Raw genomic sequence first — 24,072 nt, forward strand, 5'->3', positions numbered from 1 at the left:
GATCTCCAGAGGTGCTTTCCAACCCCAGCTATTCTGTAATTTTGTGAAATTTTGATTGCAGAGCTGTAGATCATTTATTCATTAAAAATTAGTTGGTGTTTCAGTCTGCTTTCTCATTTATTGTAGGTGACAGCAAGGGGAAGTCTAGGCATCCTATGCCTAACTGTGTATAGGCCTTAAAATGACCACAGCATGCAGATGTACCCGAGCAATAACACAAATAGCTTACCTTAGCCCCACTGACATTTGAAAAGAGTTAAAGAAATGGGATGTCTTCAGCCTAGACAAGGAGGGATCTAATCACAGTCTTCCTTGGGTGGGAAGCTACTTCCAAAGAAAGATGGAGGTGTGCTGTTGGCAAGGGATCATGGTGCCAGGGCAGGAGGCTGTGGGAATGAGGTACCTGGGGGAGAATTGTGTGGCTGTAGAAGAAATGTCCTTCACTGTTAGAAGAGTTAACCGTAAAAAGCTTGCCTATTGAAGTGATGGAATCACCTTTGAGGATGTGGCTTCTCAGGATCCTGGGTCATCTCCTCTGAGGCCCTGTGTTCTAAAAGTGGGACCAATGATCTCCAGAGGCCCTTGACAATGTAGACATGTTCTGCAGGGCTGCACGCCTGTCTGTTGACAGATTCTAATTGGGAGATTGAACCACAAATGCATAATTTCCAGCTTGATTTCAAGGGTATTAAGTTTCCCTTCTTGCCAGGTTCAAGGTCACTGAGTTCAGCAAACCTCTGGAGCTGATTCAGCTGCAGAAAGAAATGCTGTTACCCTTTTATTTATATTTCCCCTGTCCCTGAATTGGAGTTGTTCTATTTTGAAACTCAACTAAAACTCAACTAAATTAAAGAGAGATGTGTTAAATAAATAAATAAAGTAATTTGTCAGATTTTTTTTTCACTGCACTGCAGTAGAAAACTGTGTTTGTTGTCACCAGACAAGGATGGTAGAGGAATTTTCCTCACTGTGATGGTGCATTCCAGCTTAAGCTGTCGATTGTCAAACAATAACGGAGATTAAAGAAAATTCATTTCATGTTCTCTACTCAACTTCTTGCCTCAAAACCCTTTGCAATTATTTTTATCTGTAGTTACTCACATGCAACGGTAGCTGCCACAAGAGTAGTTTTTAAACATTCTGATTGATGGTGTTTCATACACGTTGATTGTCAGCACTGTGAGGTTTTGCAGGAAAATGCAACTTTCTGGTCTCTGAAGTCTTTAAGATTCTGGTACTTCCCAGTGCTCTTTGTAGCACAATCAGTTTCTCAAATTTGTCACTTCCAATGCTTTCTGAATTCTTCTGTAAAACTGTAGTCTTTGTCCTTGCTTGAAGACAGAGGGGTCTGAATTGGGCATCCAAAGTGTCCTGGTGGCCATCCTCTGGAAATGGCTATAGATAAAGTTTTACACTTCTTGGCATGTGTCTGTCACCTGAGGTGCTGCTAAGAGTTGCTTTTGCATATGTGTGTTAATTTTCTGTGAGGGAGGATAGCGTATGGAGAGAAGATGCAGTACCTAAACAGCTGTATTGCAACCTGTGTATGACCAGTGCTGCCAGACACACTTGCCTACCATAAATAAATTCCATCACACTACAGGCTGTTCTTTAGTAAAGCTGGAGACAGACAGTCAACTCTGAATAAATGAGCTGAACCCTAACTATACTGAAAACTACTTTCTAAGTTGATATATCTGACACATGCATTTTCAACTGTAGATGAGATTTGCTGTCTGTGCTGTATGTATAGCCTTGTGGTTTTGTACTTTGCAGCAGTTTATAGTGTGGATGTTGGCATGTTTGTGCCTCATTGGAAGTAACTTAGCTGGGTAAGATGGAGTGAAAATGTATTTTTAATAGCTCTAGTAAAAGATTGTCAGTGTTCATGAAAATCAGAACATACAGGCAGTGTTTCAAAGAAATAGTTTATTGTAGCTGAACAGTAAATTCCTTGTTTTTTTAAAATAAAAGTAGTGATTTTTTTGTTGTTGTTGTTAGCTATTTATTACCCAGGGTCAAATTCTGGGTTAAACAGAAATCTGATCAATGGGAAAAGTTGATATAAGCCTTGAAGTGTTCATTTTACACTTTGAAAAACAATTTCTTAGTCATCAGAAGGGTTAAAATATACTCTTGTTCTACATAGAATACTTTTGTGTGCAACATACTTTTTCTGGCTTTCTCTACTCAAAATTTATTTGAAATAATGACAGTAAATATACATATTTTACTAGCCTGCTGGTAGGAATGTCACCTTAGGAGGTTGTGCCACTGTATTGAGATTAACATCTGCTGCGTTGCCATTTGGCTGCTGTGTTTTAATTAGAATAATTCCTTTGCATGTGTGCTTTGGGCTGACTCACATGGTCTTACTGTTTGTGGTTCTGATGCAGAACCTCATGCAGACATTAAGTGGCTGTGGCGGCTCCTGTCCACATCTGTCTCCTCAGAGGTGCCAACCTCTGGCCAAGGTGGCTCACCAGTTTGTGAGGTAAATACGAATTACAGCTTAATCTTGTAAGGAAAGTTGGTATTAACTGTTGGCTTTCCTTTGCATACTGAATTTTGGTTTCTGCATGTGTAGCAGTTGTTTCACAATCCATCAGCTTATCTGGTGTATGGAGAGCAAGAATTTCTAGAAGGGTCAGGCAAGTGTGGGTGGCAAAATAAACATCCAGCTAATTTCAGTGAGTCAGAACATCCAAGGTACCATTACAAGAGCGTTTTCTCTCACAGTGAGTGCTCCCAAGTTCCTAACCCAGTGCTGTTGCTTTGGCGCTCTGTCAGAGTGAGTAATGCACTGCTGGAGGGCCATGCCACCGGTGGCTGCAATGGTTTGAGTTAAAACAAGCCCAGTAAAGAAGGTGTTAATTAGCAGGTATGATAGCACACATTCATGGAAGAAAACAAGTTGTAGGAAAGAAGGACATTCAGCATGCTAGCTACTCCACTGCTCTGTGGGATACTTGAATGTGACATTGCTTAATTTTAGATGTTTAAGTGAGGTAGTCATCTAGGCTGCTTTACACCCAGGGACCAGAAATAAGTACCTCTAGATGTTAATTCATTCTATATGCCTATTTATGCATTGTTTGCTTACCAAGTAGGCTTTGCTGTTTGACATTGACATCTGAAATTGGGTTTGAGACACAATAAGAGGCAGCTTACTATAGTTCAGGGTTACCTTCCATATCTGCCTAATGCATGTTTAGGGAATTGTTCATGTAAGAATTCTTCACAGAGAACTAGTGATCCATATGTTAATATCATGTTAATATCATAACCTAGTTTACTTCTTAGTGGGTTGTTTTGTTGGGGTTTTCTTTTGGGTAAACAGCCCCTTACATATATTTTTAATTGACATATCATTGTTATATAAAAGGAGGGACAGCTTATGTGAAAAACCTTGATGAGGCAGAGAAATGTTTTCAATACAAAGAACATTATTTTGTCCAGTAGATGACTTTCATGTATTCTAAGCTAGGCTCTGTGTTGCACCACTATCAAAGGCTGGGAATTCATAGATGTGTCTGTTGCTGCAACCGTTTGTTAATTTCCCCGTGATATTTATGGTGGGAAGTGTAAGTCTTATCTTTTTCTTTTAGGTTGACAATTGCATTTTTCGCACTCTCTGGTCTGGATATGTTGGATTCCTTAGATGTGGTGAACAAAGATGATATAATAGAATGGATTTATTCCCTGCAGGTCCTTCCCACAGAAGACAGTGAGTGAGTTTTTAGTTTTTTTTTAATTGATATTAACATTTTTACTTTTGCTTTTTACTTGGGGAATAGTGGATGACTCTTGTTTTTATAAAATACAAGGTTGACCTTCCTGAAGTACAGTCCTGATAATTTCAGGTAGTGATGTTTAGCAGATCTTGGGTATAGATCCCTCACAAGTAATAAAGCTAGAAAAAGCTGAAATTAATTTCAAGATCAGCCAGTATAAAATAGTATAATAAAGTTATTTTTATATATATATATATATATATATATATATATATATATATATATATACACCTTTAGATATTTCAGAGGAATGTTTCACCTGCTTTTCACCTGCTTCTAAAAGAAATCCATTTGTTTTAAAAGTATTACAAGTGTAATAGTGATTATATTGACTTCCACTTCAATGCCAGGAGCTGTGAGCATAGGTGTGGTTTTTTACAACTGCTTTTGGAGATTTGGAGGTGTTAGAGTAAGAAGGAAAAAGGAATAACGCAGTCCCTGCCTGATGTTCCTTAGATCTGTGAAGGTTGAATTTACCCTAGGTTTTGAGAAGGAATGATGCTGCTGCTGAATCCCAGCTGTGCTCAGAATGGCAGGTGCATAGCAGAAAAGCTGGCAAGAGAACTCGCAGGAATGTCCCTTTCCTGGCTGGTTGGACAGGGGTTCGGGAGGTGCTGTTCCTGTGGGCTCGTTGTTGTTGGCAGGTTTTTGCGCGGCCGCCCAGGGAAATGGCTGTCAGCGCTGTGAGGGCTGGCAAGGAGGGAGGGACACGGAGGTGCGGCACCGCTGCTCTGTGACAGAAGGGGCTGGCGTGTTAAATGCTGCTGTGGGCATGGCTCCAGGCTGCTGGTCTCTCCAGTTGCATGTCTGTGAAATCATTCATCCATCCATCCATGTATTTTGGATGGATATAGGCAGAAAATTCAGTGTTTCCTTCTGTTATTTATTCTAATTATATACAACAAATAGGGTCTCTAAATACAACAAATTAGGTCTCTAAAATTAGTTTTATGAAATAAGCATATGGAAGTCAGGACTGCTTATGCTTTCTTTTTACAGTAATAAAAAAAATCCTTTTTCTTACTCTGGAGATTTAGAAACCATCCGATCCACCACAGGAACTAGTTTTGATGGATTTGTTGTTTCTCGTATTGCCTTCCAGGATTGATTTTTGAAAAATAGGAATTTGGATTATATAAAAAATCCTACGAAGTTTTTTAATGATTAGAAGGTTCCTGTGCCTTACTGTTAAGAAATCTTTCCCCAGTGTACATGCTTTGTTTCTAGGAGTTGCTCACTTTGTGACTTTTATACCAGTCTTCAGGATTTAATTCCAAAAGAAGAGGGAAGTTTGCAAGAGGAGAGATTAGAACAGGCATTTCTGTTTGGTTGTTTGTCTTTGATAGTGTGCAGTAATTCTCTGGGGATTCTACCTGGTCAGTGTTTAGAATATTGCCATTGTCTGGAGCCTCCTAGGGAGGGCAGTAAAAATATAAATGTGCAGACGTGCAGGCTGACAGTTTGGCAGAGATGTGCTCCTTCTTTTTCTAGCAATCATCCCCTCAAAACTGAGAGGAGTTTTGGGGAGGGCACTTTTGGCAGTGCGCTCTGTGCTTTCCAAGTAATAAATCTGCTTTTCACTAGAAGAACAAGCTGCCCTTCAGTTCTGTGTTTTTGTATCATACTGTAATAACTCTTGTTCTTCCTATGCTTTTGGTAATAACACTGCTCTTATCTGGTCACTTGACCGCTGAAACTTCAGCGTCATTTGTTTTTCCTTTTTCTGTTGGACAAAACGTGCAATAGAAAGTGCAAAATGTAAATGATGCTGATAGCAGCAGGCTAGATACTGAATGACTAAATGTGAAGAAGAACACCTACACTCTGGTAATGTCTACTTCCAGTAAAATGTATCGGCTCTGGTTTATAATCCTGAGTGGGTGCAAGGCTTGCTAATTGGCAGCCTCCCAGCAGCAGAGCTCCTGCTCCCTCTTTCGGCCTCTTTGGAGAAGTGGCTAAACTGTGGTAGGCTACAGCACTGAAGTTTTTGGTTTCAAAGTGCTTGTGCATTTCTAGTTAAAGAGGAGATTCCTAGCTTGATGGATTGGAATCTGTCCGGATCTAAAAAAAAAAAGAAATCCAAAACCAAGAAAGCACAATGTTTTACTTTTAAAGAACCATTCTATTGCAGCTTTTTTTTTTTTTCATGCATTCTGATAAATGTCTCTTTCCCTGGAATATTGATTTATAAAAATTGCATCAGTGGTTGAATTTCTAAAATTTGGTATCAGTCAAAAAGAGAATTCCTGTAATTCTTATTAGAAAATAAATTTCTTTGCTTTTCATGTTTGTCCCACAAAAGGTTTCTTTATGCACAGCACTTAACTTGATTTTTATTTAAAGCATTTTTTAAGAGGGTAAATTCATATTATTTTGAGAACTACTGCTGTCTTAGAGTCTTCTTTCCAGTGGATGGGAGACAGAGTAGTTGGTGCTCCACAAACTTAGTATCTGTTTGTTTTTATCAATAACTGTTATAGTGGGTGCACTGCTGGGCTAGAAAGAGTGTTTTAGTCTTTCAGCTATTGCTGAGCAGTGCTAGTCAGGGCTAGTTCTTTTTGCCTCCTCTGCACTCCTTTTTCCAATGGCAGATACTGCAGGGGACAGCTGACCCAGGCTGACCTCAGGACCATCCAGAGGGACACTCCATAGCATCTAGCATCATTTTCAGAAAAAAAAAAAAAAATTAAAAACTTGGTAAGAGAAGGAGAAAGAGGGCAATATTCATGGTTCTGAATTCCTACTTTGCTTTGCTGTGCACCCACAACTTCTGCTTCACCTATCAAACTGTCTCTGTCTCACTCTCTGAGTCTTCTCTTCATCTCTCTGTTTTCTTGCTCAGCTGCTGGTTGGAGTCAACCCACTACAGCAGTGTTACAGAACCTGCTAGAAAATTCAGAATTTGGTGGTTTAGAGCGCTTCTTAGATAAAGTCTCGCAATATCCTGTGATAGCCTTAAGTGACATGTTTGCATTTACTGGTATGTAGTATGTCTGATGGCTAATGACAGCTTCACTTCAGAGGTTTGTAGTTTTGAAACTAAAGCACACTAATGTTGAGATATGGATCTACTGAGTAAGAAGGCAAACATATGTTCTGTCAGCCTAATCAAAATGCACTTGAGGAAGTTGAAGATTAGAATCTGTCAGGATAGACTATATTCTTCTGTGGGTTTATTGTAGCTGTGATTCAAAGAGAAAATGTCTTTTTGGTACCATAAATTTAGCTCAACTCTTCCAGAAGCTGGCTCAATACCACTTCTAATTAGGAGGGAATGGCAACACATCGCATGTGCAAACTGAGCCTCACACAGAAACACATACTTAGCTGAATGCTTCCACTTACTGCTGCCTTCTGCTTGTTTGAAAGATCCCCGTCTTCTGTAACTCATGCTAAATAGTTTGGCTTTATCGGCTTTATCTTTGATTTTGGCCATTGTTACCTTTCCTTCCCTTTTAGTGAATGCTTTACTTAGGTGCATAGCTACTGTGGTTTTGTTTTCTTTGTGTGGTTGCTGCAAGAAGACCTAACTATGTTTCTTCTTAGAAAGAAGTTGAAATCTTAGAAAGTGCTTTTTTCTTTTTTAATTTTGTGGAGGGTAATGTTCTTTTACAAGCCTTGCCGAAATGATACATTGTTAGATTAAAACGCTACTTTTTGAAGTGTTAGTGAAATTGGGAAAGGGTTGACAAAGCACCCTCTTTTAGCTAGTTGCTTGTTCTTAACATCATGTCAGTGTTTTACTGTTTTTCCTCTCATAGTGCAGCTCCTTGACAGAGCTATTTCAAGTTTATTTTAACTAACTAAAGTGCAACTCATACAATTTAAGAAAGATATATTCCAGTTTCTTGCAAGTCACATTCAGGGCTAGTTCAGCACTTTTAAAAGAGAGTGAGTACAGAACTTTGTACTCAAGTAATCTAATTACACAGTGGAAGCACACTGCTTGGCCATATTCATCCACCATCCTCCCCCATAGGAACAGTGGCATTTGTTTGACCCTGCTTGAGAGCTTGCTGCAGTGGCAGAAAAACATGCATTTATTTATCTCACAGAAGGTTAGCTTTGTGTTGCATTGGTGAACTGTGTTGATTGGGAGTGCCAGTGCCAGCCCATTATGGGAGAAGGAAGAAAATTGTACTTTTTGACAGCTGGATGCTTCACTAGCTTTGCTGTACTAAAAAAATGGAACCAAAAGGAATAACAAAACATATGTTATTTATTGGTCTGAATCCCCAGGACCCATGGATACTACACTGAAAACCAGTATGATAAATGACACACCTAAAACTTACTTCTATCAAAGTCTAAATTCAGATTTGTATGAATGATTCTTTCTTCTTATGTGGCAGTACTGAAAAAAATGTATAAAATGACATTGACTTTTTTGAAATCATCAATACATGTGAGCTTTCTGATCATGAGTTTCTTGAGCAAAAATGCAAATTTTCTTCCAGCACGACTTGCTTTTATGGCTGCATTTGAAGTGTTTATCTAGATGTATAATGGGCATTTTAGAGAATGGAACTTTGCATTTAGTGACATCCTCTAGTGCTTCGATTTACAGGGACAATTACAAGCTCTAGTTCAGTGAGAAGAGCTTATGCTTACTTTTATCTGGATGTATGGACTGAAGAATGATTAAAGCTGTGATTTTTTAAATATACTATTTTAGTAATGTGTGTAAACTCCTGTAGTTAGCAAAGGGAGACTAGTCTTGCAGCCAGAGGAATGTATGGATAATCTGAATGTTAAAAATTAGTGGTAAAAGTTTATCAATTTTTCCATGCAGTATAAATAACAAATTCCATAAAATATAAATAACAAAAATTCCCTGTCTGTAAAAAAAGAGCTCACAGGATAAGTTGTCTGTGGTCATCACTTTAAGCTCTTTTACATATCTTAAGGACTTTCTGGTTTAAGGACACATAAGTAACATCTTTTTCTTCACAGGAAAGTTTCAGCTCTTGATTTAGGCATTGGAGTCTCTTGGTTTTGGAAAAGGGTCCATTTTCTTCAGTTGCCAAATGTGAAACGTTTTTCCAGGTGTGTTTTTTCAAACCACCACAATTGGTCACACAGCAGTTTATGAAGCACTTGTTACTTTTTGCTCTGTCTTAAGCTCCTGTAGGAGGAGGTGGCTGAGCGAGGCTGGTGGTGGAAGTGAACACCAGGAGGAACCATTTCTCAGCTGCAGCGGGGACGGGGCGCAGCAAACTGTGCTGCAGCTGGACTGGCCACTCCAGCAGCTTTTCCCCAAAAGGGACATGGGCTGCGATCACGGCCTTTTAATTTGTTTCTAGTTCGTTTTTAATTCTGTTTCTGATTCTGACAGCCCATTTTTGGTTCAGGAAAGTGAAGAGTTTGATTAGCAATACTAAGCTATTACATAAAACAAGAAGTACAAGTAAATTGCAATAAAATAGTAAAGCCAACTTTACAGAAGATGAAATTTCACTTGTAAAGATGTAAAGTTTCTTTCATGAACTGAAAGACAGTAATTTCCTGTAACTTGCCTTTGGTTTTCACTTGATTTTCAACTAGTATGCTCACAGGATGCTAAAAAACCATTTTGAGACGCTACATCAGTGTTCCAGAGTCATGTGGTTAAAAACAAGCTGTTTTCACTTCCTGTTTTAATGCTTCCTTTATCAACTCAAAACTCTATTTTTTACTTCATGTGCTGTGACTAGAGATTTAGCAACTCCCTTATAATAGTCTAGGAAGGTCTAGGAAGCATCTATTGCAAGCACATTAATGCATTTAAGTGAGGAGATGATCAAATTCCCTGCAAAGTTTGCCCTCAAGTTTTCCTAAAATGGCATACTGGTCTTCTCTTTTTCCTAGGAGCCGGTGTATGAAGTTTGGAGTGGGAGATGAGAAGTACTGACAAAAAGTGTCAAAATAGATTTTTATATTCTTAGCAATTCAGTTAAAAATCCCAATTTTAAAATTGTGAATGCGGTTTTCTAGTTGATAAAAGTACAGTAGTAGAAGAACGGTTTTGAAATACTACATGAAAATTGAACATCTAAAGGGAGTAATGCATCATGATTTCATTAATGTACTTTATTTTTAATCTATTTGTATAGCATCTGTGAACTCAGAAGGGGATCAGGCTGACCCAGTAACAGCACACAAGCTTGGGTTTTATGCTGCCATTTCTACCTTGATAATGAATTATAAGCTACACTCCAAAAGGCCAGTGATGGGGATTGGTATTTCTGGGATGAATCGTTCCATCTAGCCGCTGTCAGCTGAGTTCTGGTTCAGTTGGAGTGCTGTCTTAATTGTAGCATGTGTCCTTTGCAGTAGGCCAGAATAGCTGTGTTAGTAGCATAATATCTCTTTTCTAGGTAAAGGGTTTCCCTACCAGTATCATTTCAAAGTGAGGGTTCTAGTTTGCTTAAGCATTTAAGACACAGGTTCATTTTTACTGAAAATGAACGTGAATGTGATTTTTCCCCCCTCCCACGATGTCACCTAGGAAATCTGGAACTTACTAGGCAAGAATTCTAGGTCTTCTCTTACTGATTTGTTCACATTGTGGAATTTTTGAAATTGTGATGCTTTTTTGGGCAGTGTTCTTTGGGACCTTAGATTAGTCTTTAAGACTCATTTAATTTTTTATGCTTTCCAGAGGCTGAGGTGACATAAAATGCAAGTTTTTGACTCTGCAAGTGAATAGACAAATGTTCTCTGCTAAGAATGTTTATATTATAATAAAATGAAACAGATATTATTTTTGTCTTTTTGTTTTCTCTGTGTGGATCAGACTATGGCACACCAGCTTTTAAGCAGGCTGAAGTTGCTTTTGTTACACGTGTAGAATCACTAAGAAGTACTTTTGACTGAGCTGTGGAGGAAGTGGAGAATTGCAGGTGTTTCACTCTATGTCAGTTAGCTCCAAAGACTTGTCTGGCAGAGCACCTTGCGTACTTCAGGCCAAGTAGAAATTCTTAAGCTAACAAAACCTTTCTAGTTTAAATTTTGCATATAAACAGAGTGTGTTTAGAATTAGAAGGTAATATGCTGCTAAATTATACCAGAGCTTGTAGGCCACATTGCATAGTGATGTTGCTTAGAGCTTTCAGCCTTATAACTATTCATTCTTATTTATTCTGAGGCAATTTCCTCTAATATCCATGAGGATTTTTAGCTTAAAGGCTGAATAACTTAAAAGAGGTCAATAGTATTTAAGAACAACTAGCTGCTGTTTGACTGTGGCATTCATTAGGTTTTTAGTTTCAGACATTGACCAGTAAACTGAGGTTTTGCCATGCAAAAGCAAGTCTGAGTCCTGCAAAGCTGTACTTAAACTCTTGACAGCATTTGGTTCATGGTTCTTTGTGCCACATGCTCAGGTATTGTGACGCGTTTGAAACAAATTACACTGTATCACTGACAGAAATGTTTGATAGCTACAATATGCTTAAAACTGCGAATTGTTTATCCTTGAACGTGTTGTGAAGTATCTTGAAACAGTTCTGCTTGAGAACAGATGGTATTACCAGGCAAGAATCCAGACAGGAACAAAAAAAATATGTTAACTCTGGCCATTTTCCCAGGGGAGCAGTCCTTTTCTCTTTTTTTCTTGTGAGCATGGAAGACAAGTCTGTGGTGACACAAACTGTACTTCCACCAAATTAAAAAAAAAACATTAAAAATCTGATGTTTTGTGTTTTGTCACTACAGCAATAAGTAAGTTAAGTTTGCTTGTGATTTTCTTTATTTTTTTTTTGTTAATGAGAGAGATACCAAACTAAGGTTGGGAAATGAGAGACACATGCACACTTTATTAAGCCTGTGAATAGTGTTGAACTAACGGGTCTTGATCTCATTAGATAATTACAGTTTATAATAAATGTTTCAACAAAACAAATTAGTTGAGTATTGTTTTAATCTTTTCCAGGATCAAATATGAATCGCTGTGGATTCAGAGGTTCTTCATATTTAGGGATGCCATTCAATCCCTCCAAGGTCAGTTAAGAATGTGTATGTGAAATGTTTTCAATTAGGCAATAAATTATCTTATGTCATTTCTATGATATTAACTGCATAATTACAGAATGTCTGGACAGCAGGGAATTTTGTACTGTTAATACTGAAATGTTTGCAGAACTTTTAAGAAACGTGTGTAAGAAACATTCTAAAATGATACCTAGAACTTAAATTCTCACAGCAGTGAAGAAACTGACACACAAATTATGGCTTATCTCAGAGCAGTCTCTTCTTTCTCTGTCTTCTCCTAACAAAGGAAAACTTATCTAGCTGAAGAATTGTCATGAGTTAGAGAAGCTGGCCAGAATAGCCCTAATTAAGTGGTGCAGAACATGCTGTTCTTTGCTATCACAGAAAGGTTCAGGCTGGAAAGGGCCCTTCAGATCATCTAGCTCCTATCCTCTTGCTGCAGGCAGGGACACCGTACACTAGACAGATTGCTCAGCATCTCATTCAGCCTGGCCTTGGATGCTTCCAGGGATGGGGATTCCACAGCTCTGGACAATTTGTTCCAATGCCTCAGCACCCTCACAGTTAAGAATTTCTTCCTTCTTTCATTTTGAAGCCATTCTCCTTGTCCTGTCACTGCATGCTTTGGTAAAAAAAAAAAAGTCTCTCTCCATCGTTCTTGTAGGGTTCTTTCAGGATCTGGAAGGCCACAATTAAGTCACCTCAAAGCCTCCTCTTTTCCAGGCTGACAAATCCCAACTATCATAGCCTTTTTTTATAGGAGAGGTGCCTCAGCCCTCTAATGAACTTAGTGGTCTCCTCTGAATGTGTCCCAACAGGTTCCTGTGCTCCCTGTGCTGAAGACCCCAGGCCTGGACACAGCATTCCACATGGGGTCTCGCCAGAGGAGAGCAGAATCCCCTCCCTGCCCTGCTGCCCACGCAGCCCAGGGCACGTTTGGCTCTCTGGGCCGTGGCTGCCCAGGGCCAGGTCATGTCCAGCCTCTCAGCCACCAGCACCCCCAAGCCCTTTGCTCTCCATGACTTCTCTTCCTCTCCCAGTCTGTACCCTCCCAGTCTGGGGTTGTCCTGACCTGGGTGTAGCACCTTGCATGTGGTCTTGTTAAATCTCATGAGCTTCTCATGACCCCCCACTTCTGGAGCCTGTCCAGGTCCTTTGAGAAAAGTGAATCCCATCTGATGCTGCCAGTGTGTCTGGTGCCATGTAGGCCATCCCACTGTCAAAAAACCACCTAAAATCTTGGCAGTGACACCAGCCAGGGAGTCTTGTATTAATAGACTGGGCCTGGCTGTTTCTTCCAAAGTGAGTGTCTGCAACTGGTATTTCTCTTCCTGTGTTGAATCATTCATATTTGACTGCACCTGATACCCACCCAGACTTAAGCACGTCTGTTCATCCCTGTTTGTCAGGACAATGAGAGCAAATGCTTTGAAGCCCAGTTCAAGAGAGTTCTTCCATGTGAAAAGAAAACTCTTTTAATAAAAGACAGAAATGAGGTTAGCAGAGGCTAGTTTAGTGCTTTCACAGATTTTTTCATCCACTTTTCAGTACAATTTGATTCACTCTCAAACACAGGACAGAACTACTGTACTTCTTTTGTCCTTCCTGCACACTGGCCTCTACTTTCCTTTTCCAGTTGTGTCATACTTTTAGCAGCTGTACAGTGTAGTATTTTAAATAGTAGTAATAGTGCATACTTTTGGAAGCCTTTTTCAAATCCTCCACAGTGTATGAAGCTAGAAGAGTTTATTCTGGACATAGTTCTGAGATCTTGTAAAGGGCCATGAAGACAAAAAGTCTGTAAGATTGGCAGAGCATTGTTTTCTCCTCCCAGCACTTTCTGGTGTTTTAATTTAATTCTCGCCTTCCAATAGTAAATGCTTCATACTGAAATATTGTCTTTACTGGAAATATGTTGCTGTCCACTGGTGTCTTAGAATGTGTTGGCCACTGTACATATGAGATAAAGGGGTGGAATCAAGTTACTTGTAGAAATTAGCTACAAGGTCACTATCTCTAGAAAATTGTTTGCACATGGATGAGGTTTTTATTCAAGCATTGCAGTACTTTCTTCATTGTGTCTGCATTTGAAGGATTGCATCTGTTTGATTTATTGGCAGATAAAGGTTTAAAGCATTTCCAGCACTGTTGCCTGAAATGTCCTGAAATAATTCAGAAAAAAAAGAGTTAGAAATTCACTGCCATGACTCTGGGATGTGTTTATGGTCAAGTCATTTTTCCTTTTTCATTATTTAAAAGTGTTCTATTAAGTCTGCCATAAAAAATACTTTCTGAAAAAGTCTGTAAGCATTTTGGATTTGCATGGACATTTGCTATCTATTACATGCCACTACAGTGATTTCATTCTTGAGCTCTTAAGAAAGCGATAGCCAAATCTATTCAGTCAGTAGGGGCCCTTCAAACTAATAGAAAAAAATGAAGGTTATGTTAGAATATCCAGCTTTACTAAATCTCTGAAGAGCAGGTTATTTGAGTTTGATTTGGGAGTTGTGGTGTTTTAGCTGTTGCCTTTGAGGTGTTTGACAGCAGTGTCTTTGCATCTTTTTGGGACAAAAGCAAAAGTGAAACAAAACCATATCCACTTCACCAACTCACAACATAGCCCTCATGAACTGTAGCAGTCTTAACTGTGAATGAATGCTAGGAGTGACTCCTCTAGCTTCAAATTCAAAACATGATTGCTTTTAGAATTAGAAAATAATTTTATACTGAAATGGCCCCAGATTTTGAAGTGTCTCAGATTTGCTGTTACTGCAGTTTAAACTAGCTTTTTAATTTAGGGCTAAACAGCCTCCTCAAAGTTTCAGGTAACCTAGGTCTTTTCAGTATTTTCAAAGTGTTGTGATTAAATTTTAGTATGTTGAAAGCATTGTGAATCAGAATTTTGTTTTCAATAGCTGCAACTTTTATGTAAGATTGTGGTAATTAACATGTCCTTTCTCTTGGGGGGAAGAAGTACATCTTTTGTGTTCCTGACACAACATTGTTATTTTCTCAAGGCTGCAACACTGATACTGGTGAAAGATGAATAGTTATAAATATTTTGCAGAGTGAATCACAGAAAAGATAACAATAAATAGAATATAAAAGTAAATGTAAGATAAAAATAAGTACTATAAAGACCCAGGTAAGCCTGGGTCAAAATATCTCTGTATTAATATTTTTTTTATTTTAAGCAGGAATCTCTGTATATTTTAAGGGGTCCTGTGAAACATGGTCTACTGAAAAGTGTCTGTCCATGGCAGGGGAGTTGCAGCTAGATGACCTTGAGGTCCCTTCCAGCCCAGGCCATTTTGTGGTTCCACGAAGTGAGAAACTTAACAACAATTCTTGCAGAATAGTTTTGAAACTATTAAAGAGATTACAGAAGCAGAGACACCTTGAATTTAGCCACTAATTATTTGGCAACAGCTAAAATCTTATACTTTCAATGAACTTAAGAACATGAAAAAGATGCCTCTAAAGCTGAGGCTACCCATGTCCAAGTGAAGACCTCTACCAACTGAACACCTGCAAAACGTGTTGTGAAATACATCAAAGCATGCAAAAGATAGATTGTCAAATAGCTATTGAGTAGGCATTTATTTTGAAATCAGGTAACTACATGTGGTATTCACATGCCCTCTGAATGCTGAAAAGCAGAGAAAAGAATTACCAAAACAATTCTTATCTCATTAGCTGTTCCTGTGTTTTTGGACTTGTGGAATGTGTTGGAAGATTATTTACCTAAAGGGATTGCTTGATTGGATTCTGGTGGACACTGTTTGTGTTAATTAGCCTATCAGTCAAGCTGTGTTGACTGTCTGGTCAGCAGACAGTCATGAGTTTCTTCAGTTTACTATAGTTCTTGTTAGTGTAATACAGTGTAAAATAGTTATAGTATACTATACTATAATAAAGTAATTAATTAGCCTTCTGATATTGTGGCATTCTGCGCATCATTCTTCCCTGCATTGAGGAATCTTCATAAATACAAGAACTACATACTTACGTATTTTGAAAGTATAATTATGCTTCTTGGCTGTAACCAGGTGTGTTGGCTTGGTGGACTTAGCACTCAGCCCACACCTCTGTGCAAATGTGTCAAAACCACTTAGCACCGTGTGTGGATTGGCACCTGGGTGAAGGAACCCTGTCTTGAAAGTGGGACTGTGCCAGTGCTATTGCATGTTTAGTAGCATTCTTTACTAGTGTTTGAAGAGATCTTGCCCATGCTTCTGCAGAAGAGAGAGTTTCTTGGCTCTGCGGTGGTCACTGGGAATTTTTGGTGGCCATGAGTTATGTTTTAATAGCTGTTTTAATTGATATAGTAAGGAACACTGTCACATCACTGAGCCAAGTTTAGATGTTTGAAAGCTTCCCCCAGCTTAAATCTTTTAAGTGTTAATTCTTTTAAAAAAGGCTGAGATTGTGAGGAACATGATGGTAATACCAACAGAACAGAACTGTTTACTCCATCTCTGAGATCCAAGTAAATCTATTTCCTGTGGGACCTACAGACTAATTCTCACAAAAGGTAAAGTGCATGGAGAACAGACCCTGGCCATACTCCCTTTGTTGTCTTCTCGGAGCATACTCTGCACCAGTGCATTAGCTGAGGTCAATAGAGACCACTTAACAAAAGCAATTTAATGTGCCCTATATGTGTATTTAATGTGTAGGGTAGGAGGCAGGGATGGGAGTAGGAGCTGTTGAAATTTGTGATGCCTCCTCAAGAGAGGGTCCAGGACTGGAAGAAAGGGAGAGGAGGTGCAGCTCTCAGCACATACACTCCTGTTCTCCTCTGTTACATAGCTTTTTCAGTGCTGCTGAACCCAATTCACCCTGTTTTCTGCCTCCCTTTCCCAATTGTCTCTGGTTCCCTTGTGTGAAAGCAGTCTCTTGCTGTCTAGTGGGTAATAACAATTTCTCTCCCAGTTTCTTACTAGAAGAAAAGCCTTTTGGCTTTGGAAATAAGCATGACTTGCCTGAAAAATACCAATTACACATAACATAACATTAAACTTGGTTTTATACTGCTTTTTCCTTGTGTTTTTAGGATTAATTGCAAAATAAGAATTGCAGCTGATTAGGCAATAATGCTAGTAAAATATCATTTAAAAATCTATCTCTAATACTCAGTATTGAAATAACTTTATGTGTTTAAAATAGTTATCTTCCAGTTGCTCCAAACTGAACCATTCCAGGTATCCACAGTCATCTTGTTGCATGTGGCTTCTGTTTTCATGAAGTAGTACAGTCCAGGATGGGCCCTTAAAATACCATAAAGAAAAACAGTAGTTTTAGCATAGCTGTATCAATCCCTTTCCCATTTCTATGAGTTGTATTATGGGACTGAGTTAAAGGCTGAGCAGCCTTTAACTATGATTTTGCTTCTCAGTTGACACTCAGTGATCCTTGTGAGTCCTTTCCAACTCAGGATATTCTATGTTTCTGTGGCTATTTGGTATATAAATACTGTATTTGAACTCTAATTATTATTTTAAAATAGAGATCAAAGTAGGTAAGTGGCTAATTTGGTATTGCTTCAGTTGACAGAGAGATTACTAATAATCTCTCACACTGCTTTCTCCTTGTAGATCATGATGTTGTAAAATCTCTGCTGAGGGACCTCCAGAGTTAAGCTGTTTAAGAGTGCTTACCCAGCTGCCAGGAAGCTAATGCCCAGTGGTGTGTCAGGACAAACTTAGGTATAGGTGAAGACATCCCCTTTTTTCCTTAATTGTTCCTCAAATGGAGTTCTTGTCAAAGCTTTTTTCTGACCAAGTGTTTACAAGAGCAGCAGAGTTATGCAGTAACTTAGTTTGATAAGGAAAGCTGAGCAGAGTTTGGTGAGGAAAGCTGAGCAGGATACCTTCAGTTTAACCATAATGAGTAAAGGGAAAAGTAATTATTTTACCTCTTACCTTAAAAAAAAATATTTACTGTAGTGTAAGCTCTTGCGATGTTTCAAAATTTCTATTTTTTTCTCCCTTTTTAGGGTCCAGGTATATCTCATCCCTATGACAGTGGGCACATAGCAATGACTTACACAGGACTATCATGTCTGGTTATTCTTGGAGATGATTTAAGTCGAGTAAATAAAGATGCCATACTGGCAGGACTGAGAGCTCTCCAGCTGGAGGATGGAAGGTAAAAGATGCTTTATATGCTGCAACTCCCACCATCCACATGTGGAATGGAATGTAAGAGACATGTTCTTTATAGAAGTAGCTATAATCTTTTTGTTCTATTAGAAAAATAGTTTGATTAGGAGTAACATAAGTCATAGAACATGTGCTGACTTCTTGGAAATGGTTAAGTCATCAGAGGGTACTAACTGGCCCTTCAAACCAAATGGAGGCTTGCCAAGCAGCAAGTCCTAGAAGAAACAATTAAAGGTTTATTTATTATCACAGGTAATTCAACCATTTACCTAGTTTTGTATATCATGGAAGCATTTAGGTTGTAAAAGACCTTTGAGATCATGAAGTCCAACTCTTGAACCCAGCGCTGCCAAGTCCAGCACTAAACCATGTCCTTAAGTGCCACATCTACATGTCTTTGAAATACCTTCAGGGATGGGGACTCCACCATTTCCCTGGGCAGCCTGTTCCGGTGCTAGACAGCCCTTCTGATGAGGAAATTTTTTCTAATACCTAATCTAAACCTCACCTGGTACAACTTGAAGCCATTTCCTCTGTCCCACATGGGAGAGGAGACCAACTCCCAACTTGCCACCTTCCAGATAGTTGAGTGATAAGTTGTCCTCTCGGTGTTTTTTTCTCTGTGGCTCATTCAGCTGCTCCTCATCAGATTTGTGCTCCAAACCCTTCCCAGCTCCACTGCCCTTCCCTGGACACACTCTAGCACCTCAATGGACTTCCTTGTCTTGAGGGGCCAAAACAGAACTCAGATCTCGAGGTGTGGCCTCACCAGTGCCCAGTACAGGGGGATGGTTACTGCCCTGGTCAAAAATTTTTAAATATTAGTAGAGTTTGGTGCAATTGTAACAGTAACTAATTAAAAACTGATTCACCATTTGTATTAGAAATAGTAGTACGAGCAATTGCCTTTATACATACCTGGGAAACTGGTCCTCAAGTTGCAGTAAGGAAAGAAAGCCTTGTGAGCTATTAGGATTCCTAGGAAGTCAAAGAATTCTGCCTAAAAGAGGTAAAATGGTAAGTCATGTATCTGTATATACTGTAATAGGTTAAAGACTGTAAGTATAAACATCTTGGAATAAATAAGCACCAGTATCATTATGGTCCTGGAAATAGTTACTCAGGTTCCTAAGTGTTTAGAGTTCTATGCATTTTCTTTGGTTTAGAATCACATCTTCTAAAAAGAAAATCTAGTGTAGCTTTGGGTTATATTTATGAGACTACTATAAACTAATCTTTAGAGAAAACACCGTGCAATTCTTTGAACCGCATTTCATATTTTCTGGTGTAACAGGCAAAACAGTGTTTAAAGACAGAAATGTTTCTTTCAGTTTCTGTGCAGTGCTGGAGGGAAGTGAAAATGATATGAGGTTTGTGTACTGTGCTTCCTGCATCTGCTACATGCTCGATAACTGGTCAGGCATGGATATGAAGAAAGCAATAGACTACATTAGAAGAAGTATGGTGAGTGTTCACAAAATGTTTCTTCTTCCTATACTTTCAAGCTTTAAGCTTTTTTTCTTAACTAACTGTGGCTTACAAAAATATCTGTCCAAACTGTATTACAGTAATTTCTTTATTTTTTCTTCCTGCTCTAGCGAGTTGAGAATTACAAAGTACATTGGCTTTTTGTATTTGTATTTTCATTAAAATATGTGTGCTAGCAAGATAATTTTATTTGGTGTGTTTGTTTGCTGCAAACTGTATTAAAAAGCCTCTTTATTTAAAATAATTAAGTAGTTAAAAGCAAGTTTTTGAAAACTAAGGTGTGATGTTTGTGTTTAGAAAAAGTGCAGAAAGCACTTTGGAAAAGCGTACCAATAAAATCCTCATCTTTGATTGAGCTATAGTATTGCTTTTTAAAAGATACACAGATTCAAATAAACTAATAATTGACATGAGTTCATCCTGAAGTGTTTCCAGTCATGCACTTCATAATTTATTTATTCGATACTTGGAATGAAAAAATGTATTCATGAGTACGTACACATTTTTTTCTGTGTCTGTGCAAATTGTCTTTATATTCTATTGGAGTAAAGGAGATTTCCATTTTTTTTCATGTTGTTTCATTCATTTAATTGAGTTACATTTTCAAAGAAAGAAATACAATTTTTTAAGGAAGCTGAGCAAGCTTGAAAACTGCAGTTCCCTTAGTGTGAGTAAACACAGGTTAAATTCTTGTGGTCCACAAAGAAGACTCAAATTTATGATGACACACAGCTTCTGTTGTAAATGACTATTTTCAGTAGTTGCTGTCAGCAGCAAGATTTTACAATTTATGTGAGAAACAAGTTTAAAAAAAGACTTTAAAATCTCTTGCTTCAGACCTAGTTGTTTTTTATTTGTTGTTTATTTTTAAAGCAGGTATTTGGACGTCTTAGTATTTCTTACTGTACACCTCAAGAAGTTTTCTGGCGCACTGCCATAGTCCTGGACAGACAGAGATGATCAAGGCCAGGGCTCAGTCATACAAGGATATGGACCTGCAGTCTGTTCACATCCTAGTAGCACCTTTTATCCCATTTTCCCCTCTGTTTCCCCTTGTTCTTCTCCAGTCTGCTTTGATATTTCTGTTTCTTACCATTGGCCCTTTCCCTAGCCATCCCATAGTAAGTTATGCTTACCCCTGCATTCCCCAGAAAACAGTCCATGATAAGGGGATTGCTATACAATCCTAGAATCTTCCTCCCCTGCTTCCCATAAGAGCCCTTCTCCCATAGCTGGTAGCTCCCCTTAGTTAGCATGAGTTCTCAGCATGAGAATATTCCTGCTGAGTCCTTTCAGTGGATTTCATCCAAGGACTATGATTTATCCATTCTGCTTTCAGTCTGAGAGAGGAGCTTAGGCAGAGTGCTTGCTCTTACCAGTTAGGCAGGGAACATTCTTCATCCTCTGACCATTTCTGGACCTTAATGTTTGCTGAGATCAGTCTTTAGTAAAATAGCTTAGCAGAGTTACAATAGGAGAATCAAGTGTTAAAAAAGAATAGAAAACAAAACCCAAGAGCAAAATCCTCGTTGTAGTTCTGTACATCACATTGTCTGTTAGTTGTGAACATCTGAGTGCAGTTTTGATCCCAAAGGAAATGGTGGAACTAGGAAGGGGAAAAAGAAAGTTGAGTTGAACTGTGGAAGGTATGAATCAGCTTGTGTAAAAGGAGTATTTCATACACTAGGAGTCTTTATTCTGGAAATGAGATTGTTAACTGGAGTGTGACAGAGATACATAATGTAACAGGCAGCACTGAAAAAATAGAGGGAGAAGCAACTGTTTATTTCTAAGACAAAACAGACAGCATCAGATGAGGCCATAACAGAGCAGACAAGTGGAGATTTTTTGAAAGTTTAGAGCTTTGAAGTGGTACTGGAGATTTATTGTGTAGTGTGATCTTGAACCAAATTTAAACTTTGCTTCTAGAGCTTAGCATTAATTGTTGGACCTGCAAATTCCAGTCATTATGTTCCTATTGGAACAAGAGATGCATTAAAGAAACCTCTAATAATTGAGGCCTTACCATGGCAAGACATCTTGAAAGGCCTCCTACTAATACTTCAGTTCACTAGTAAAGTAGAACTAAGTCTTGCCATGGTCAAAGTTCAGAAGACACTGTGGCTTATCACAAAGATTGTGTCTTTTCCTGGCTAGCTTAATGAGTAACTTAGAGAGATCCAATAAGCAGTGCTCTTTAGGGAACAGTCATTCTAGCATGTACAAATGTCCAGCAAGACACGCTGTATTTTTGTCCAGGTTTACTGTGAATTAGGTTAACTCTACACTGTGTTCAGTGGGACTTCTTTAAACCACTTCTATGCTGTGAATTCACTGAAGAGTTGGCATGCACATGTACACTAGTTCTGTGTTTGCTGGGTTTTCACTGCTTGGCCAACCAGTATTTGTGTGAATTAATTCAGTTGCAAGGTGTCTGGCAATTCTGAGAAAAGACACAAAGCCTTTGCATCCTGCTTTAGAGCTGCAAATGTGTCTGAAGAAGTCTCAGACATTCAGGGAGCAGCCCATTGTGAAGATCATTTCACAGCAGTAGTTGTTCTTTCCTTTCATTCATTCATCTCTTTCCACCGCTTTCCTGGAGATGTATTTCAGTTTAATTACCTATCACACGAGCCAGGTATTTCTTAAAGTGTATGTCATACATAAACACAACGACTGTGAAATGTGGCATCCAAGAATGTTAGCTTGATTTTTCTCATTAACATTTTGTAGATGGTGCTAAAACTAACCTATAAAATGGAACAATTAAAAGTAAATTCTCTTTGAGGTTTTTTCATTTGTTGCTCCTTGTGTAATTAACTATACAATTAATAACTATAGGCTTTATTGTAAGTGCTTATTCCTATTTTGCTGTCACAATGCCACAATGTCACCTCATTCTGTCACTTTCTTTAGTTGTAGACAAAAAGGGATTTCATTGCTCCGTACCAAACTGCTTTTACAGAAGGGTGTGGTTTTGCTTTACTATTGTATGTCACTCGTGTGCACCTAGATGAAGCACATGACAGTTAACAGAACTTCCTTCCGTTTTTCAAATTGCCATCCATGTGAAGTACAACTCATCTGGATTGAGAGTAATGTAACTGGTTGACTGCAGTACTGTTTGTAATAAGCTTTAGAATTTGTTACCTTTAGTGATGCGGTGTAAGGATTGTGACATACAATTCAATACGGCTGAATGATGGAGTGCATTTGTTTAGTTAGGCCTTTCAAAAACAGCAGGAGATTGGAACATAAACCATGTTTAAAATGTTAAAAATAATTGAATCTTCATATAGAATAGATAGCCTTCTTGTTGTAGTTCGACTAAAAAGGTGTTTATACAATGCTGATCACAAAAATAATTCCAGGCCAGTTTTATTGTCAGTGGAATTGTCAGATTTCAACACACAATTTTTAGCAGCGTAGATTGACTCTTAGTCTTTTGCATTCAAAACTTCGATATATCACTCATCAAAACACAACAAATACTAAGATGCTGAGATTTTGAATGACTTACAGAGGCTCAATAACATTGTCCTTTAGCGGCGTGTATGTGGCCTTCTAGAGCAGAGAAGGTCAGAGTCCGGCTAGCTGAGGTTAAGGCCGACACCCAGCTGCATAACCTGCCAGCACCCCTCAGCATCGTAAGGCCTCGGGCTGTGCTGGCTGCGGACTGGATCGCTGCTAACGACGAGAAGGAAGGAGCTGGACACTCGCTGGAGGGGGGCTAAACTGGTTTATTGGAAAGCCCACGATGTCCCAGCGAATGACCAAGAACAAAGCGTGCTTAAGGGTCTTAAAGGGAAGGAGTGGACCCGGGAGGGGTTTGCAGAAGACCAATGGGGGGAGAAGAGAGGATGAGCTTAACACAAATGACATAGGGGAGAGCCCAATAGGTACCAGGTAAGGGAGGGGCCCCGGGACCACAGCCAACCACAACCCCCAAAGAGGAGAAGCTTCTGGAATGCTAGGTGGAGTGGGGGGTGATTGACTTGGCCCAGGGAGGAGAAAAAGCATACATATAAGGGAAAAAAAGGGGAGGAGGAATTATATAACCTAACAGATTGACAATAGAACTGGCAGGGCTGTGGCGGGAAAACTGAGGAGGGCAGAACCATTTTACACAACATGGGGGGGAGCAGATACATAAAATGAGGGAGGAATTAAATGAACGTAATGAACACACTACAACACTGTTCTTTGCAACACTGCTTTTTTTTTTTTAATAGAGATTTTGCAAGAAGCTTTAAAAATATCAGCTGCTTCTTCTAGTATAGTCTTCTTCAAATGTGCTCGTATTGGTCTGTTGATATAGTTAAACTGGTTGTAAAACTTGTAGACTTTGCAGTGAAGATTTTACCAAACTGCATTTACACATTTCCTGAGGATAGTATTTAATTATACAGTTGTCATGTTGCAGTAATCAAGAGCTCCTTTTGCATACAATTTCTGGAATCTTTTCAAAAGGACCAAGAAATGAAAGTATTCCCTAGCTCTTTAAGGCGCACAAGTCCCCAGAGACCCGCTGCTGTCTGTAAATAAATAGGTGTCAGTTTGCCGAGGGTCAGCTATTGTCTGTTAGAGTTTAAAGCTAATTGTACAGCACAATGTAGTAGTGTCTGGGATGCACACTTAACAGCTTTTCTCCA

General features: G+C 38.9%; 1 protein-coding gene across 1 annotated transcript in view; it reads left to right on the plus strand.

Annotated features, from left to right (window-relative positions):
* Nucleotides 1-24,072, plus strand: part of PGGT1B (protein geranylgeranyltransferase type I subunit beta) — a 37,277-nt gene that overhangs the window by 1,468 nt on the left and 11,737 nt on the right. Inside the window, 4 exon segments of the mRNA XM_058043618.1 lie at nt 3,609-3,727; nt 11,707-11,774; nt 17,767-17,918; nt 19,264-19,396. Coding sequence (XP_057899601.1) covers nt 3,609-3,727; nt 11,707-11,774; nt 17,767-17,918; nt 19,264-19,396 — 472 coding nt within the window.

Source organism: Melospiza georgiana, chromosome Z (genome assembly GCF_028018845.1).
Source record: "Melospiza georgiana isolate bMelGeo1 chromosome Z, bMelGeo1.pri, whole genome shotgun sequence".
Taxonomy (NCBI): Eukaryota; Metazoa; Chordata; class Aves; order Passeriformes; family Passerellidae; genus Melospiza; species Melospiza georgiana.